At 40.9% G+C, this 18296-nt stretch overlaps 1 protein-coding gene and 1 long non-coding RNA gene across 3 annotated transcripts in view; one reads left to right on the top strand and one right to left on the bottom strand.

Moving 5' to 3' along the window:
• LOC112447421 (uncharacterized) overlaps positions 1-11691 on the bottom strand; it is a 28639-nt gene extending 16948 nt beyond the window's left edge. Inside the window, exon 1 of the long non-coding RNA XR_003035615.2 lies at positions 844-11691. This is a non-coding gene — a long non-coding RNA (uncharacterized lncRNA). The remainder of the gene's footprint in view (positions 1-843) is intronic.
• A 79-nt stretch (positions 11692-11770) lies between these two features.
• Positions 11771-17959, top strand: CDKN2AIPNL (CDKN2A interacting protein N-terminal like). 2 transcript variants are annotated; one of them, NM_001046112.2, is made up of 3 exons: positions 11771-12025; positions 13356-13455; positions 17617-17959. In NM_001046112.2, the coding sequence occupies exons 1-3, from the start codon at positions 11787-11789 to the stop codon at positions 17626-17628; spliced, it is 351 nt and encodes a 116-aa protein (NP_001039577.1). In that variant the 5' UTR covers positions 11771-11786; the 3' UTR covers positions 17629-17959. The 2 variants fall into 2 exon arrangements, with proteins under 2 accessions (NP_001039577.1, XP_005209396.2); XM_005209339.4 differs by lacking the exon at positions 17617-17959 and adding an exon at positions 16618-16866.
• Positions 17960-18296: the final 337 nt, after the last annotated feature.

The following is an 18296-nucleotide window of genomic DNA, read 5'->3' as shown; positions in this document are numbered from 1 at the left end:
ACTGCATTGTACCATATACCATATACTCATGCATTCATCTGTTGATGGACACTTTGGTTGCTTCCATGTCTTAGCTATTGTAAATTATGCTACTATGAACATTGGGATGCATATATCTTTTTGAATTAGAGTTTTTGTCTTTTCTGAATATATGCCTAAGAGTGGGACTGCTGGATATATTGCAACTTTATTTTTAGTTTAAGGAATCTCCATGCTGTTCTCCATAGTGGCTCCACGAATTTACATTCCCATCAATAGTGTAGGAGGGTTCCCTTTTCTCCACACCTCCTCTAGCATTTATTATTTGTAGACTTTTTGGTGATGTCCATTCTGACTGGTGTGAGGTGATACCTCACTGTAGTTCTGATTTACATTTCTCTAATAATTAGCAATGTGAGGCATCTTTTCAATCAAGCCTGTTGGCCATCTGAATATCTTCTTTGGAGAAATGTCTATTTAAGTCTTCAGCCCATTTTTTGATGGGTTGTTTGGAAAAACTACCTCTTTCAGCAAATTTCTTACACAAAAACTGTACTATGTGCTTACTTAAAGAGTTTCACTCTCACAGAGAATTTTGTTCTTGAACTGTGGGGAAATCCTCTACTGCCACTGACCAATGGTAGGAATGTTGGGAAATGGCTCTTTGGGGTTAACAGAATTAATACAAAGGATATGTGAGTCCTCCTGAAAGATAAAATTATCTCTGGAATATATAAATTCATAATTTGGAAATACACATACATAAATGCATATAGAGAAAGAGAAAGAGTTAACATTTGGAAATTTAAAAATGAGGGAGAATGCAAATATAAAGCATTATTGAGTTTTTGCTATTAATTATACCTTATGTGCTGCTGCTGCTGCTGCTGCTAAGTTACTTCAGTCGTGTCTGACTCTGTGCAACCCCATAGTCAAAGGCAACCAGGCAGGCAACAGGTTTCAGAACTCCAACTGGGATTAAGATGATCAGCCACAGTGTCCTGTTCTGCAAAGTTAACAGGTAACAAGAGAGTTTGTTTTTTAAAAGACATTTTGAGCTCTTATCATGTTTTTTTTTAATTGTGAAATATTTAATTATGTATCTGGTTCAATCATGAATTTATTGTAGATGTGCGATGGCTGGGAGCTCGGTTCAAGTCAAGGAAGCTTTTTTTATTTTTCAGACATCTCTAATAAAGTTCTTATATTTAAAGATGAAATCTAACTTTATAGAGTTCTCACTCTTTGGCCCTATGCCTGCCTCAAAAAGCAATGAAGAATGAGCCATCTTTTACAAAACAGCCCTTCAAAGACGGGAAGACAGTCCTAGGGCCTCTCCAACGGTGTCCTTTGCTCCCATGTAACCTGGTCTCCGACTTCCCTCCTCCACCTCCCCTCCTCCACCTCCTTCCATGTGAACACTTCAGTTCATCAGTGCTGTGCTTAAAATGAGGCAAACTCAACTCCTGGTATGCCCTGAGGTGTACAAAATAGCGAGGAACTATAACTTTCTGTGATCTGAGAGCTGAACATCCATTCAGTTAAAGCAGCCACTCAACTGCTGTTTTAAGAATACCAATTTTAACATTTCTAGCAGAGAGAAGACTAATTCAACAGAAAAAAAAGTTAAGCTTACATTTACAACAAGTTCAAGCATTCATGATTTTGATCTTTAAAAAACCCACCATCTTATATGAATATAAATAATGGATTAACGAACTTTTGCACAACAGAAGCTAACCTGATTTTAATCTTTATTACCTGTGCAGAAAGGAGCAGAGTAACTTCCTGCAGTAGGAAGCCTTTGGGGAATGTAATTTTCACTGCCTTGTGATGTTAATTTGAGATAATTATCATAAGCGGACTAAAAAAAGTTGTGCATATTATTTGTCTCTCTGAGAACCTTCTGCTGTTGACTAGGCAGGATACCAAAGAAGCCCTGGGAGAGGAATATTTAGAATTTAGATATTTCTTTAATAGCCGTGGATCCCAGAGTTTCAAAACTTTTAATGTTTCCCAGCTTGAGAAGCCAGATCCAAGAGCTCTCTCCACTCGGTATTTTTAATGCACCCTCATTGTCAACTTTTCCAAAGCAGGATGGGTAAGAATAAAGCCGTTTCTCTAGACCATTTGGCTATTTTGGAATAGTTTTGTCACGTATGGAGGGAAACTACGTATTTTTTTTTCCACTTGGTACCTCCAGGACCATTATGAATTTAGGTTATTTGCTGAGAAAAAGGAAGCCCTGGAGTCCCTGGTTCAGTGCTCTCATCTGACTGCCCACTAGGAGGCCTTGAGCCATTTCCAGGAGCATTTTCACCTGTTGGACTGGCCTCCCTTTTCAAGACCAAAATCAGAACAGAACAGCTGAAAGTGCTGGAAGGTAAATAAGCACTAGCTGTTTTTCCAGTCTCAGGCCTCCATGCCATGGCCTTTAGGCAGGGGGTTCTTCTACAGAGCACCAGCCACAAAGTGGGAGCCTGAACAAAGAGAAGGGAGGTTTTGCTCAACAGAGTCTGGAAACATTAGAATGTGCTGAGCAGTGATTGCAGAAACTGTTCACCAGCTTTAAAGAGAAAGCCTGTGGCTAGTAGATATGGAAACTCAGGTGCAAACTTTCTAGGGGATACTTTGGCATAGTAAAAGTGTGAATGCCCTTCTGAACCAGGAATTTCACTTTTAGGAGTTTGTCAGAAGGAAAAAAATACCCTGATGTCCACAGAGGTTTAGCTGAAAGAATGTCTTAGTGGAAATAACATTTTTTATTATAATTTCAAAATAGGAAAATGTTCCATTTCTGAAGGAACAGTTTAGTTCTGAATTGTCTCATACTTAACAAGGACAACAGCAAACCTGTCAACTACGTAGTTATGAAACCAGGAGAAAAATGCAACCTCCGAAGTGTTTTTAAAGAACTGCAGGGGTGAAAACCTTGAGTAAAGAGGGGATGTATAGCCTTAGAGAGCTCAGAAATCTCAGCAATGATTCTCTTCTGGAAGGAGAGGACCCTACTATGAAAGGGAACTATGAAAACAAGGTCTAAATTGAACATAGCAGAACTGCTGGGGACACTGAAAAATCTTGGAAAGCACTGTAGAAAAAAAAAATGAACTTTAAAATGTGGGTCTAATTTTCCTAGAGACAAAGGCTGTGAAGAAATCTGAGAAACAGAAACTCTCCAGGGGACAGGTGCCTTCTCAAGGGGTCCATATCAGAAGTTCATCACTGTGGCAACAGAGAGCTCCCCCAGCCCCACATTTCAACCACTTCTCCAGGGCAACAAGCATTACTGCAAACTGGACCCAAACCTGCAAGACCCTCGAAGGAAGGAAAGTATGAGCCAAGAGTTCTGTCCAGCCAAACTGATCTTCAAGTACACAGCCTGCAGATAAACATTTAAAAATCTGTAAGAAATCAGAGAATACTATTCTCATGAGCCTTTTCAGAGGAACCTGCTAGAACCATAGGACAGCAGTTGCAGCACCCCTGAGCAAGCCTGAGGAAATCAGGATAAAAGGACCTTCCTTGAGCACTGGCTGTATTAAATTGTAGAAATAAAACAAATACAGAGATTAGGGTGACAGATCAGAATGCAGATATTACATACCTTACTTAATATTGTAGACATTTCTCATTATAAATAAAAAATTGAAGAAAGAGAAAATAGGAGTAAGAATAATTTTACTGATCACCTCAAATTACTTGATTCAAAGGATAGTATTTAAAGTTTCCAAATCAAGTAGAAGCTTAATCACATTCAACATAAACACTAATTCTATTGACTGAATGGCAGAGGAGGCGTGAGGCAGAGAGGGTGAAATTAAAAGGTAATTTTATTGTTGCTCATAGTAGAGAATCAAGATACAGTCCCCAGAAAGAATGGATCCAGGGTAATTTACAAAGGTAACTTTTAGAGCAAAAATACAAACCTTCCTAAGTATCAAAACTACATTAAGAAAAAGGGCAAATACAAAAGTAAATAATGAAAACACAACATAAAGTAATATGACAGAATTGAAACCAAATATATCTGTCAATTCAATAAATATAAGTGGGTTTAACTCATCTATTTTTAGAATGGTTTTCAAAATAGATTGCAAAGCCTAATCCAGCTCTAGGTTATATACATCTACGACAAAATGACTCAGAAAGGTTAAAATGAAAGGATGGGCAAAAAAAGCATACCAGAAAAATATAAACATTAAAAATCTTAATATCTGACAACACAAAATTCAGGACAAAAAGCTTCAAACAAAATAAAGAGAAGTACATTTAAATGCCAAAGGATATAAAATTTATTATGAACATTTAAACTATGAATATGTACCAAATAACACAACAGGAACTTTCACATAATACAATATAGAGATGCAAGGACATCTAGACAAAGACACCTTGTGGCAGGGCCCAGCCGTAAGGGCTGGAAGAACACAGGATTGGAGATGTATGAAACACAGCCAATACTCAATGCATAGTCGTTTGGTCTGTTGCACACAATTAACACACAACACAGTTTAGTCAAAGTAGTGAAAATAGAAAAGGGTAATGAACCACTCCAAGGGGAAGTCCCCAGAAGAAGGTATCTCAGCAGTGGTCCCCCGTCACTCAGCAGGTCTCACAACAAGCCTGAGTGAGCAGTCACCCTCTACTCCAACAGTCTCTGGCAGTTTTGGTATGGAACAGCTCTCAGCAGACTGGAATCCAGTCCTCCAGCAAAGAGCTTTCAAGTCACCTGACTCAATGACCTTTTTTTAAAAAAAAATTTTTTTTTTAAATTTATTTGGCTATGTTAGGTCTTAAGTTGCGGCACACGGGATCTTTCATTATGGTGCACAGACTCTCTAGTTGTGGCGTGCGAGCTTAGTTGCTCCACAGCATATGTGATCTCAGTTCTCTGACCAGGATTGAACCTGCGTCCCCTGCTTAGACCATCTATGGTCTTATTTTAAGGAGTCCACCAGTAGGGTATAATGACTACACCACAGGCAGTCTTGTCTCTATCCAATGTTCTTTCTGTTCCAGTGAAGTCTATCTGCAGATTACCAAACAAAATTCTTATCTAAAGTAACACTCTTAATTTCTAACACTAAGACACAATTCTACATCAGACATTTCAAAACAACTAATATGGAAGTTCACATTGGCCACTGTGATTCCATTTTGAACTGTTTAAAACAGCTTAAATTCTATCAACAGTAAAAGAACTGAATAGAGGTATTCTAGAGTATTTTCTAAAGTATCTTCTAGAATTCTGTTAAAAGTTTCTAAGCCTACAATTAAAAGAATTGGTGAAGAATATTCTAGAAAACAATCTTAGAAGGAGGAGGAGAGAGGAGAGGCAAAAACAGTCAGAAGAGGAAGAAAGAGAAGAAAGAAAAGGAAAAAACAAGAGAAGAGAAAAAATTTTTTTTAATGAAGATGAGAAGGTAATAGCACCCTACTCCAGTACTCTTGCCTGGAAAATCCCATGGATGGAGGAGCCTGGTGGGCTGCGGTCCATGGGATCGCTAAGAGTCGGACACGACTGAGCGACTTCACTTTCATTTTTCACTTTCATGCATTGGAGAAGGAAATGGCAACCCACTCCAGTGTTCTTGCCTGGAGAATCCCAGGGATGGGGAAGCCTGGTGGGCTGCCGTCTATGGGGTCGCACAGAGTTGGACACGACTGAAGTGACTTAGCAGTGGTTTAAAATTCATTCACAAATTCTCTGACACTCTATTTAAAAGGTGGAGCCTAACATATCTTGCCCTCAAATATGTAGTGGACTTAATAATTTACTTCTAAGTTAGAGTGATGGTATGGAACCTCTGAGTCCGTGTCATGTAAGATATTGCAGCTCTCCCTTGCTCCTCCTTGGCTTGCTTACTCTGAAAGCAGGCCTCCACCATGTGAGGACACACAGGCAGCCCTGCAGAGAGTCCGTGTCAGGAGAAACGGAGCCCTGAAACAAACAGCCACGTGACTGGGCCATCTTAGAGGCGGCTCCTGCGCTCCTACCTAAGCCTTCACATAACTAAAGCACTAAACAGCAAATGTATTGAAACCACATCAGAGACCCTGAGCCAGAACCACCCAGTTAAACTATGCCAGTTAAACTACTCTGTGAATTCCTAATTCACAGAAACTGTGAGATAATAAATAGTTATTGTTTTAAGTCACTAAGTTTTGGGGTGATTTTTATTCAGCCAAACAACAAACACAGAAGGAAAATAAAAATTTTAAATTTGACAAAAAGTGAGCTGCCACTAACAGACTAAAGGAAATGTTAACAAATTTTTCAAGTAAAAGAAAAGTAAAAAAGACGGAAAGTAAGAAGTAGAGAATGAATGAAGAATAACAAATAAAGTGGCAAATATGTGTTTAAATCTAATGTTTCAACAGATTTTAAAATATACCATAACAATAAGACCTAAATAAATGGAGATATACCATGTTTATGAATTGGAAGGCTCGATATTAAGATGTTAATTCTCCCCCATTGATCCATAGATTCAATGCAATCCCAATTAAAATCCTAGCAGCTTTGTTTTTCTAAAAATTGAGAAACTGATGCTAAAATTTGTATTGAAAAGCAATAGACTAAAACAGCCAAAACAATTTTGTGAAAGAACACAGCTGAATAACTCAAATGACATGATCTAGAGACTTAACATAAAGCTACAGCAGGAGTTGATGAAAAATGATTTTCATGTTTTTAAACAATTGAAAAAAGAAAGAAAGAAAAGTATCTAACAGGAATTATATAATAACCACCCTTTACAGAAAAAGCTTGCTCTTTGTGCTACTATGCTCAAAATTCTTCAAGCCAGGCTTCAGCAATATGTGAACCGTGAACTTCCTGATGTTCAAGCTGGTTTTAGAAAAGGCAGAGGAACCAGAGATCAAATTGCCAACATCCGCTGGATCATGGAAAAAGCAAGAGAGTTCCAGAGAAACATCTATTTCTGCTTTATTGACTATGCCAAAGCCTTTGACTGTGTGGATCACAATAAACTGTGGGAAATTCTGAAAGAGATGGGCATACCAGACCACCTGATCTGCCTCTTGAGAAATTTGTATGCAGGTCAGGAAGCAACAGTTAGAACTGGACATGGAACAACAGACTGGTTCCAAATAGGAAAAGGAGTACGTCAAGGCTATATATTGTCACCTTGCTTATTTAACTTATATGCAGAGTACATCATGAGAAACGCTGGACTGGAAGAAACACAAGCTGGAATCAAGATTGCCAGGAGAAATATCAATAACCTCAGATATGCAGATGATACCACCCTTATGGCAGAACGTGAAGAGGAACTCAAAAGCCTCTTGATGAAAGTGAAAGTGGAGAGTGAAAAAGTTGGCTTAAAGCTCAACATTCAGAAAACGAAGATCATGGCATCCGGTCCCATCACTTCATGGGAAATAGATGGTGAAACAGTGGAAACAGTGTCAGACTTTCTTTTTTTGGGCTCCAAAATCACTGCAGATGGTGACTGCAGCCATAAAATTAAAAGACGCTTACTCCTTGGAAGGAAAGTTATGACCAACCTAGATAGCATATTCAAAAGCAGAGACATTACTTTGCCAACAAAGTTCCGTCTAGTCAAGGCTATGGTTTTTCCTGTGGTCATGTATGGATGTGAGAGTTGGACTGTGAAGAAGGCTGAGCGCCAAAGAATTGATGCTTTTGAACTGTGGTGTTGGAGAAGACTCTTGAGAGTCCCTTGGACTGCAAGGAGATCCAAACCAGTCCATTCTGAAAGAGAGCAGCCCTGGGATTTCTTTGGAAGGAATGATGCTAAAGCTGAAACTCCAATACTTTGGCCACCTGATGCGAAGAGTTGACTTATTGGAAAAGACTCTGATGCTGGGAGGGATTGGGGGCAGGAGGAGAAGGGGATGACAGAGGATGAGATGGCTGGATGGCATCACTGACTCGATGGACGTGAGTCTGGTTGAATTCCGGGAGTTGGTGATGGACAGGGAGGCCTGGTGTGCTGCAATTCATGGGGTCACATAGAGTTGGACATGACTGAGCGACTGAACTGAACTGAACTGAATCAAGACACTATCGTATTGGTAAAAAGATATACACATAGATCAATGGAGCAGAATAGACTCCAGAAATAGATTCACACATAGATGGTCAATTAATTCTTGACAAAGATATTAAAGTACAATAATTGAATGGAAAAAAGACAGTCTTTTTCAACAAATTGAACTGGACCAATTAGACGACCACATGCAAAAAAAGAAAAAGAAAAAACAACCTATGCTGGGAAACAATTTTCCATGGGTGTCCTATGTATCTGCACATCTTAAGAGTTAGACACTAATTGCCCTTTTGTTCCAGATTGTCTTTTCAAGGATATTTGTCCATGAAGCAGTCTAGGGAGAGTGTCTATATTCAAAATAAAGGGTCAGTTTGTTTACTGTCCAGATAAAAAAGATAATGTACTCCTCTGGGGCAAAGGTTGAGCAGGTTTGCTTGCAGCCTTTTATGAAAGACTGTGTGTATGCGTGCGCTCAGTCATGTCTGACTCTTTGCGACCCCATGGACTGTAGCCCACCGGGCTCCTCTGTCCATGGGATTCTCCAGGCAAGAATACTTGAGCAGGTTGCCATTTCTTCCTCCAAGAGATCTTTCCAATCCAGGGATAGAACCTTCGTCTCTTTTATCTCCTGCATGGCTGGTGGATTCTTTACCACTAGCACCACCTGGGAAGCCCTTATAAAAGACTGATGTTCCCTAAACTTGGGGTTCCTCAGCAGTCATACAAATCCATTGCCTGTACCTGTTTGTACCTCATCCACCACTGATCTTTTGTCATAACCCCCGTGGGACTTAAGGGACAAGAGGAACCAATGCAAACATAAAACTTATGCTGTTTGTTGTACTGTGATCACAGTACAGAATTCTTTGTCTCTGTTTTAGGAGTCTTAAATATTTTGCCAGCATCCACTGAACCTATGACAGGAGAAACTTTTAGCTTGTAAATGTGGTACATGAATGTTCACAGTAGCATTATTTATACTAGTCAAGGTGTAGAAACAATCCAAATGTCTAGCAACTGATGAAAGGATAAACAAAATGAAGTGTATCCATATGATGGAATGTTACTCAGCCACAAAAATGGAATGGAATACTAACACATGCTACGACATGGATGAATCTTGAAAACATTGTGTAAGTGAAGAGCTAGTCACAAGAGACCACACGTTGTATGAGTCCACTAATGTTAAATGCCCAGAATAGGAAACCTATAGAGATAAAAAGCAGATTAGTTGTTGCCAGGGGCTTGAGTGAGTACAAAGCAATTGCTAATGGGTATGGAGTCTCTTTTAGGGGTGATGAAAATGTTTTATATTTAATTTGTGTTGATGGTTGCACAAATCTGTGAATATATTGAAACCACTAAATTCATCCATTTAAAATACTCAATGGTACCCACTCCAGTATTCTTGCCTGGAGAATTCCATGAACAGAGGAGACTGGCAGGCTATGGTCCATGGAGTTGCAAAGAGTTGAACACGACTGAACAACTTTCACACATACACAACGATGGTTTAAAAAGAAGATAAGGTAGGAAAACTGTACTTGTCTATATAAGTACTTCACTTTAAGAAAATCTGAATCAGAGAAACGAGTTAGAAACAATAACCTGGGCAGTGACTGGACTTGCCAGAGGGCCCTGTAAAATGTTAATATTAACTAACATTTTTAGGCTACTTTATATTTTGAAAGTATAATGTTAACAAGATCATAGTATAAAAAAGAATACCTATTTGTGTACGTTTGCGTTCTTATGACCTGCATGCATGTATGAATATGTCTATATGTAGGTACACATATGCATATGTCTCATCATTATTAAAGATGATTCTAAATGAGATAGTTGCCAGATGACCTCTTAGCCTTTACACAAGTTAGCTATGTAGCTGCAGTTGTTGGTCACAAAGTCCAGGTTCCTATTTCTGGGCCAACCTCTCCACCATACAATCAGGTGACCAAGAATTTGGTCCCAAGAATCCTCATCAATGTTTTTCAAAGTTTGGTCAGCTGCAGATGGAATCAATTTCCTAGAGCCTTGACGCAAAATCCAGTTATGGGCCTGGGACTCTGCTATTTTTGGCTATGTCTCACAGCTTTCATAATTTCAGTTTCTTGACCAGGGACTGAACCTGGGCCATGGCAGCGAAAACACCAAATCCTAACCACTGGACAACCAGGCAACTCTTAAGGAATCTGTTATTTTAACAAGCTCCCTAGGTGATGTAATCTACACTTAATTTCGGGAACCCCAGCTCTGGGTACCTATTGCTGACTGATGCGGAGAAGCTGAGTCTGTCTGATTTCACAGGTCTGCTCACATTCTTCCCAATAACCAGGGTAAAAGTAGCATGCCTCCCTACTGTTAACCACAGTGGATGTCACTGAGCCTGGTACTGGTATTTGCAGGCACAGTCTACTTGTGAGACTGCCTGATATTTCCATTCTATACCTGTTTTCTGCCTGCTAGAGGCCCTGATGTCTCATCACAAGCTGCAGAAGCAGGAGACAGCTCATAGGTTGCTTTGCTCCTAAGCCTCACAATACTGTACCTACATTGAAGCCTTGGATCCTGGATTCTAGGCTCAGTTCTGTACTCCAACCCACATTTGATGGGGGAAGATGGGGAAGCCTATTAGCTCAATAACTTCCCAAGGTTGATGGAAGTGCAAGTGGTTTCCCAGGTCCTGAATGAGATGTGAAATTCAGCTTTTATGAGCTCGTTTGTCCGTGGGTCTACCTGACCCTAGAACTGACAGCAGAGTCAGGCCAACTCACCTGCTCATTTCCTCCAGACACATCCATTTTGGCCCCTGCCAACATCTTTTGGAAATACCTGGTTAAAATCCTTCAGTGGTTCCCCATTCTTTTTAGGGCCTAGACCACAACTCCTTCCGTGAACCACTGTCCTTTGTGATCTTTGCATCCTTATCTCCTCCACTGTCCCCCTACTCTAGGATTTGTCATACAGATCTTGCAGGGTCTCCTGTGGTGCCCTTCTCTTCCGTGCAGTTAACTTCTGTAAATTCCTCAGCTCTCCAGGATCATTTACCTGACCAAGTCTGCATCAGGTCTCTTGCTTATTCATGCTCCTGGCACTCTGGGTCTCTCTTTTATTAAATTTTGTCAATGCTGAAAAGTTTCCCTTGAGCAATTATTAAGTATTCACTAGTAATGTCTATCTCCCCCAGGAGACTAAAGTTCACTAGAGGAGCGCTCTGAGTTTGCTGTCATACCATCCCAGCACCTAGCAAAGAGTCTGGGAAGTACTCAGCTGGATCTCTAATTGGTTCCAGGAAGTCCGGCCACAAGCTGGGTGGAGTGTCAAGGCCTCTGGGAATGGATAAAAGGAGACCCTGAGCAACTACACCTGTAATTCCTTGGAACTGTGGGCAAAGGTCCTGCGGGCCGGGTGCTCGGGGAATTCCCAGGTCAAGGACACTGTAAAAGCCCTGACTGACATCCAGCTGCCGAATGGGAGAGGGCCGTCCTTGCTGTGTGCTTGGGAAGGCCTCCGTTTCCCTACTGGTTTCCCACCGGGTCCAGTGAGAACTGCCCTTGAGGCCCTGAGGTAGAGCCACTCCAGAGGCGCCGGCTGCAAGTCTGAGGTGCCGGTTCGGGCTGGATGAGGCCGCCGCGCCCGCCGAGGGCGCTCCAGACCAATCCTCCTGCGCAGTCGCGCGCCGCCGGTGCTCCTCTAGCCGCAGAGAGGTGGCGCAGTGCATGTCGGGAAGGCAGTGGGCGGGTCCGGCCCTTAGCGGTGGAGGGCGCCATGGTGGGTGGCGAGGCGGCCGCTGCCGTGGAGGAGCTAATCTCCGGTGTGCGGCGAGCGACTGACTTTGCTGAGCAGTTCCGCTCCTACTCGGAGAGCGAGAAGCAATGGAAGGCCCGCATGGAATTCATCCTGCGCCACCTGCCCGATTACCGCGATCCACCCGACGGTGGCGGCCGCCTGGACCAGCTGCTATCCCTCTCCATGGTCTGGGCCAACCACCTCTTCCTGGGTTGCAGGTGCGGACCCCTGCCGGCTAACTGACCCTGTCCCAACCCGCAGTCCTAACCCCAGGGCTAACCCCTGCCCAAGGCTGACTCCGTCCCCAGTCTCCAACCGTACTAGCCAGGCCTAAGGCAGAGTCCCATCTTAGCCAATTCTTGAAAAGATACTTAACCTCTCAGAGCTTCGACTTTCTCATCTGGAAAATGAATTGTGATGACTACAGTATTAAAGGGTGAAAAACACTTAGCACAGGCTGTCATCTAGCAAGAAGAGCCCTATAATATGCTAGGCGTTCGAGTTTGTATTATTTTGTAATACAAAATACAAATATTTTGTTTGTATTATTACTGTAATTACTTCAAACCATCCTCTTTCTGAGTGCATAATATTAAGTTCATTAGCTCCTTCCACATGGCAAACCTGCAGGGACAGAAACTGAGATCCCCAGTTTACATAAGCAACTGAAGAGAGGGAAAGAGACATACCTAAGGACCATGCAGCTTCTGGCAGGATTGGTGGATTTTACCATTATGGCAGGATGTAGTTTGTGGTCCTTGGCTTTTTCTCTCATATCCTAGTCTGCTGGACCCAGTAGCAAGCAGCACTCTGCCTCTCTGCCTTTCCTTTTATGAAATGCCTTCAAGGAACTGTGTTTGAAATGCTTGAAATATGGCACTCTACCACTCCATGAAGCAGGTGGCAAATCTTTAGGCTCCATCCTTTTATTTAGCATTTCCTGAAATTCTGTTAGGATAATGAAATGACTTAGTTGACTAGTTCTGGTCTCTGTGCTCCTTATGGCTGTGTGGTCACATGGCCCCTGCAGTCCTAAGCCACTTGGTTTTACTTTCAGATTTGGGGAGTTATTGGAACAGGATTTGGGGAAGCAGTGCCTGCTGCAAACCTTCCGTTTCTCTGACTTCCAGGTGCCCCTAGTAAATTCTAGTTAACAAGATGCAAGATTAGGCAAAAGTAAGAATATTGGACAAATGAACAAGTAATGTTATTTTCATTAGACCAGTATTCCACATATTAAAAAAAAAAAAATTTGGCCCTCATACCATATCCATGAATACGTACTGCCAGATGTACAGTGCCTCTGTTTTTGTAAGTCTTGTTTTGTAAATCTTAACAACACCTGCTCTGTTGGCATTCCTAATGCCGCTTCTGTAGCCACATGCGGAAGAACTATTTTCTAACTTGATGTTGCTATCAGTTTCCCCAGTAGTATCAAATTGTTCCTCTGAGAGTTGAGTTTATAGTCCAGCTACCTGCAATTTCTTTTTAGCCCACAGTGACAATAATTCTTCCAGGGTTTTTATCTTACTACTTTTTATTGTGCAGTTACAACAAAGACCTTTTAGACAAGGTGATGGAAATGGCTGATGGGATTGAAGTGGAAGACCTGCCACAGTTTACTACCAGAAGTGAATTAATGAAAAAGGTAAACAGGATTTCCAAGTGCATTTGAAAGGCTATAGAGCTAATGGCCCCTGCCTGTATGGTGATGTATTAGAGTATATTGTCTTCTGAATGCTCTTGTTTACTACCCCAATCTAAGCCCTTTCATTTCTCTGTAACTGGTATAAAGCTTTTCATAACCAGGTAACAACTCAGTAGGTAAATTACACATTGTGGGTGGAGTAACACATAAATTCAACCCCTTTAGTTCCTTTAGGAACATTCTGTTTTGAGCTTTTTGCTTGAATTTTAAGAAAATGTTGGTTAGAGTGCTACAGTTTCCCACTTATTAAAAAATCTTATTGATAACATTAACTTATCCTTACCGCAGTGGTTGAGGACACCACCAGACTTGTTTGGCCTTTCTGACTTGTTGATGGAAATGTGGATGGTGTGATATCCACACATCATGCCTGTTTCCTATTCTGCCAGGCTTGGTCTGATGTGAGGCTGTGAATTTTTTCCATAGTGAGCTGTTGCCTGTCAAGCGTTGCATTTGCCTGCAGGGGCAGGGGCCATAGAGAGTGTGGCAGAAGAAAGCTCAGAGGATACCAACTGCTTTTTACTGTCTCCCAAGATAGGGTTTTTCTTATTTGCCCTGGTCTTCTTAGGCAGTGGAATTAATTGTTTCCTCATCCCCCATAGCACTTCACCAAGACCTTTTTAAGGGCACATGGTAAGCTTCTTGAGAGATGAGAGGGTACTTAAGACACTGATCCTGTTAACTCTGAAACCTGGTATAGGCATGCACTAGAGAAAGTGCTCAGAAAATGCTTACAGAATTGACAAAGAGTGAAGGCTGCTAGCCTCTGTTAGTTCTCATCTCAGAAACATAGGCAAACGCTTGCTTCACCCCACTTGGGTCTTGTTTTGGGAAGCAGGGCATAGAAAAAGGTTCCCTTCATTGTGGGTTTTGGGAACTAATCAAATCCTCAGCTGCCCCAAAAGTACTTCAGCCCCAAACAGCAAACCCCACTTGATTGCAGATAGTTTCCTTTTAAAAGTATTGTTTTTTAACTCAATCTGGAATCAAAAGTTTCAGGTTGAGTTCAAGGGGCTATTTTGTTTTTCATATCAGCTGTTGACAGGGCTGCTGTTTGTAGCCAGGGAGCCATTGGGAATTGGGAATTTGTGACTTTTGGAATTCTCCTATGAAATATTAAAAAAAAATCTGGGGTAAGTCCCTTGGTATCCAGGTCGTGAGGTTCCTTGGGCCTAGGCATGGGACAGTTAGATAATTTTTGGCCACCTGGTTGCACCCCATGGGTTAGGGGCAGGCAGGGAGTAGGGTGAGCTTTCATTTCCTGACTGCTCATGGCCAATTCTTTCCTTGACTTTTTGCTCCTAAGAGGTGGTCTGCCCTCTCTAAGATCTGTTTTTCTCATAAATACTATATTTCTCTCTTTACAGTCATACTGGGATATTGGAGGTCATAACACTTCGTGATTTTTGGGTTTCAGACTCCAGATGAGACTAAGGAGTTTTTGTAATTAACAAGCATGTCCCTAACATTATCCATAGACCAGAGTGAAGAAGTTATGTGTGTGTGGTGAGGGGAAGAATTTCTAAACTGTTAAACATTTTGTAAAGGGGTCTGGAACCTCAAAAATGTAGGGAACCCCTGTCCTGGGTTCATTTTTGAATCCTCTGTTCATTTTTGACACTTACAGTGTCAGCCTCCAGAGTCGAGTCCTCAGAGATGAACTTTGGCATCCCTGAAGCCAGCTCTGCTGTCAGACTAATCACTGGCACCTAGTTACCTGGAAGAAGCCTTCAGGGTGGCTGCATTTCTATAGCACTTTTGGATTATGTGTGTTAGAACTTCCTTCAAATAAAACTTAGGTTTTTTTAGTAACAGAGTTTAATTTTAGATTGTCAGTGTCACTGAAAATGAAGCTAAGTAGATTCTGAAAAGTGAGATACTTGGAGGATGTGTGGTGTTTTGCCAGTTGGTAAAGAGTCTTTTAGATAAGCCTGTCCTGCGAATGAGTCATCTTACCTGTTCCATGACAGAATTATGGTGTGTTGAAGGCTGTCCCTTCTCTTCTGAAAGCCACCCTGAGTGCCCCCTGGAAAGAGAGCCCTGGGGGCTTTGCAGCAGTTTGTGTGTGTGTGTGTGTCTTGCCTGAAGTCTTTGCATGTAATAGAGGTTGGCAAACATTAAGCACCATTCCCAACCCAGAGACAAAAAAACAAAACAAAGAACCTTGATACTGAGCCATGCACTTGAAAAGGTCAGTTATGGTTCTGCCCAGATTTGATCCTTAGCTCTGAAGAGTTTTTAGTTGGGTTTTGAAGCTAGCTACCAAGTGGAAATGAACAGCCTGGCATCACTGGTATACAGAGACTGGATAGTGAAGATTACTTAAGAGACATAAGTTCTTTAAAGATTTTAAAAATACTTTATGGCTATTTGGCACTTTTAAGGCCAGTAAAACTGAGGTCTGTCCAGCTTTTTTGTTTTTAAGCGGGGGGCGGTGTGGGCAAATCTGGTAAAAAATGAGCATGGGACTCTGACAGGTGGTATTTGTCAGACAGTTGCAGTGTATGATTTTTCTTTGGAAAAAAAGGAGATTCAAACAAATATATTGAACAATCTCAATTATCTAACGGCCCTCCCAAGGTACCTACCAGCAGAACTTTGTGATCGACCATGTTACCCATTAATGAGCAATAATTAACAAAGTGCAGCAGCTCCCTCAGGAATGGTGGTGTTACTGAGACTGTATATTATTTCCAAGGCATCATCTTAAGGAGAAAGAGCAGTGAATGAATGAAGTTATCATTATTGGCCAAAGAAAGAATCTGTCCACTTAATAATTCCGTTTTTCCTGAGAACATTTTTATCCAAGAGGGAAAATGGCAGTATGGAAAGTGACTAAATATGAAATATGGAAGAGAAGTTAGAAAAGTGTTTGCCTTTCAGAGAATTTTTCTTCTTGTACATTATATCCAGTCTTGGCAAGCTCTAAAGTAATGGAGCAGCCACTCCACTGATGGAAGATGTGGTTCTAGTAAGATGGCAAGTATTTGTGAGTATTAAAAAAATTTTTTTCAGCCTGCCAGAGTAGTTAAATCAGGTTTTGTCTTGGATCCTAAGATAAATGCTTTGTGGAGCTACCTTTCTTTTTCCCTTTATCCACAGAAATAGAACCAGCCAGAAGAGCTGTGTCTGACGCTCCGGGCCAGTCTGTTGCCTGGTGCCCAGCATGAGTGAATCACCTACCAATACTAGTGTCAAAGACCAGACCTGAAACAGCCAAAGCCAGGGGCAGCTCTGCTGCTACTGTAGTCTTGGTCTGTCCTGTTGGAAATTGAAGAGAGGGCTTATGGGATTCTCTTTCCCTTTGGAATAAAGATGGTTTTTTTAGGTGGTAACTGCATTCTTCTCAAAGGAGAAAGACCTCTTATATTTTGCTCTTGCTGAGGAATTTTGCTTCTTCACTTCTCAGAGACTGATATGACAGGCTTAAACCAGGAAATATGTCATACCTTGGAAACTGATTGCTAAAAAGACTCTGACTGACTCACTTGCACTGCTAAATGTTAAGGAAATCCATTCAAATAGGTGACAGCCAAAATGATTTCTTCACACCCTGCTTAAAAGTTGTCTAAAGCCAAGTTTAAATTTACCAAAGGTGCTAGAGAGTACCCAGAAAGAATGTATCTGCTTCAGTTCATCACTATTTGAAGACATGCATTTACAGTTTCTAATAGTGTGAAATTCAGAAACATAACCTTCACATCTTCTAAATATCCTGAGTCAATGTGAAATGTTGTGAATTACTACCTGGATTCAACTGATTTTAATTTAGAACAATAAAGGGTTTGTGTGATTCTGTTTTTAGAAGCCTTCATTGCAGAGCATGCCATAGAAAAAGTTATTTTTTAAGTATTTCTGTTATCATTGTGAATTGTGAGCATTAACAGATCACAGGTGACAAAACAAAAACTCTGGCTTCCAAATGGATGGTATGGTCAGTGTTTTGCTCTATCTTCTGTATATAGTAAAATCTTAATAATTTTTGAGTCTACCTACATACCATCTGGGTAGGACATAAAATTTGTATCACTGCTGTATTTTTACTTATGAATTTGATTCATTAGACTAACACGGCTACTAACTTTTTCTTTTTTTTCCTAGCATCAAAGCTAAGGCAGAAGATTCATCACACTTTCATCATTAGTTACAGGCTTGGAAAGGAGGCTGGCATGAATGCAACATTGACCTCAGCAGCCTCTTAAGATTCTTGGTATTAACAACATGTAGGAAAGAGGCAATTAGAATGAAAGGGAATCTTGTCTAGATTGGCATTTTTAAAGTTCTCATTTTTCTAGTAGCCATCATTGTAAAAGTATGCATGGATATTTATGTGTTTATAAATCATGCCCTCTTTTGTTGGTCGAAATGTTTAAAATGCCTATTTTTTTTATGTTGATGTAATAATGGCAGGTATGAATTATACACTTTGGATTTTTCAACAGTGTACCTTTAATTGTGATTCTGCTTTATAGTCTTTTTTCTCTGCTGAGGCAAATCATATCCCTTATGTCTACCTGAAGTTTACACCATCCATATACCCTGTTTCCACACACATTTCACCTTTTTTAGAGATGAGTGAAAATCAAAATCATAGGGCTTCAGGTTTATCTACCAGATCATGGAAAGAGGCAGCCTTATTTTTAAAAAAGCCTTATTTTTTTAAAAAAAGCCTTATTTTAAAGCTCAATGAAACAAGATTCCACAGCTTGGTCTCTAAAAGGCCTTCCAGGCTGCTGAGTAAAAAGCCCATATTCTTTCTTCCTGGAGGGAGCCTGAGGTTT

This window comes from Bos taurus, chromosome 7 (assembly GCF_002263795.3).
Source record: "Bos taurus isolate L1 Dominette 01449 registration number 42190680 breed Hereford chromosome 7, ARS-UCD2.0, whole genome shotgun sequence".
Taxonomy (NCBI): Eukaryota; Metazoa; Chordata; class Mammalia; order Artiodactyla; family Bovidae; genus Bos; species Bos taurus.
This window is presented reverse-complemented; position numbering and strand designations above follow the sequence as displayed.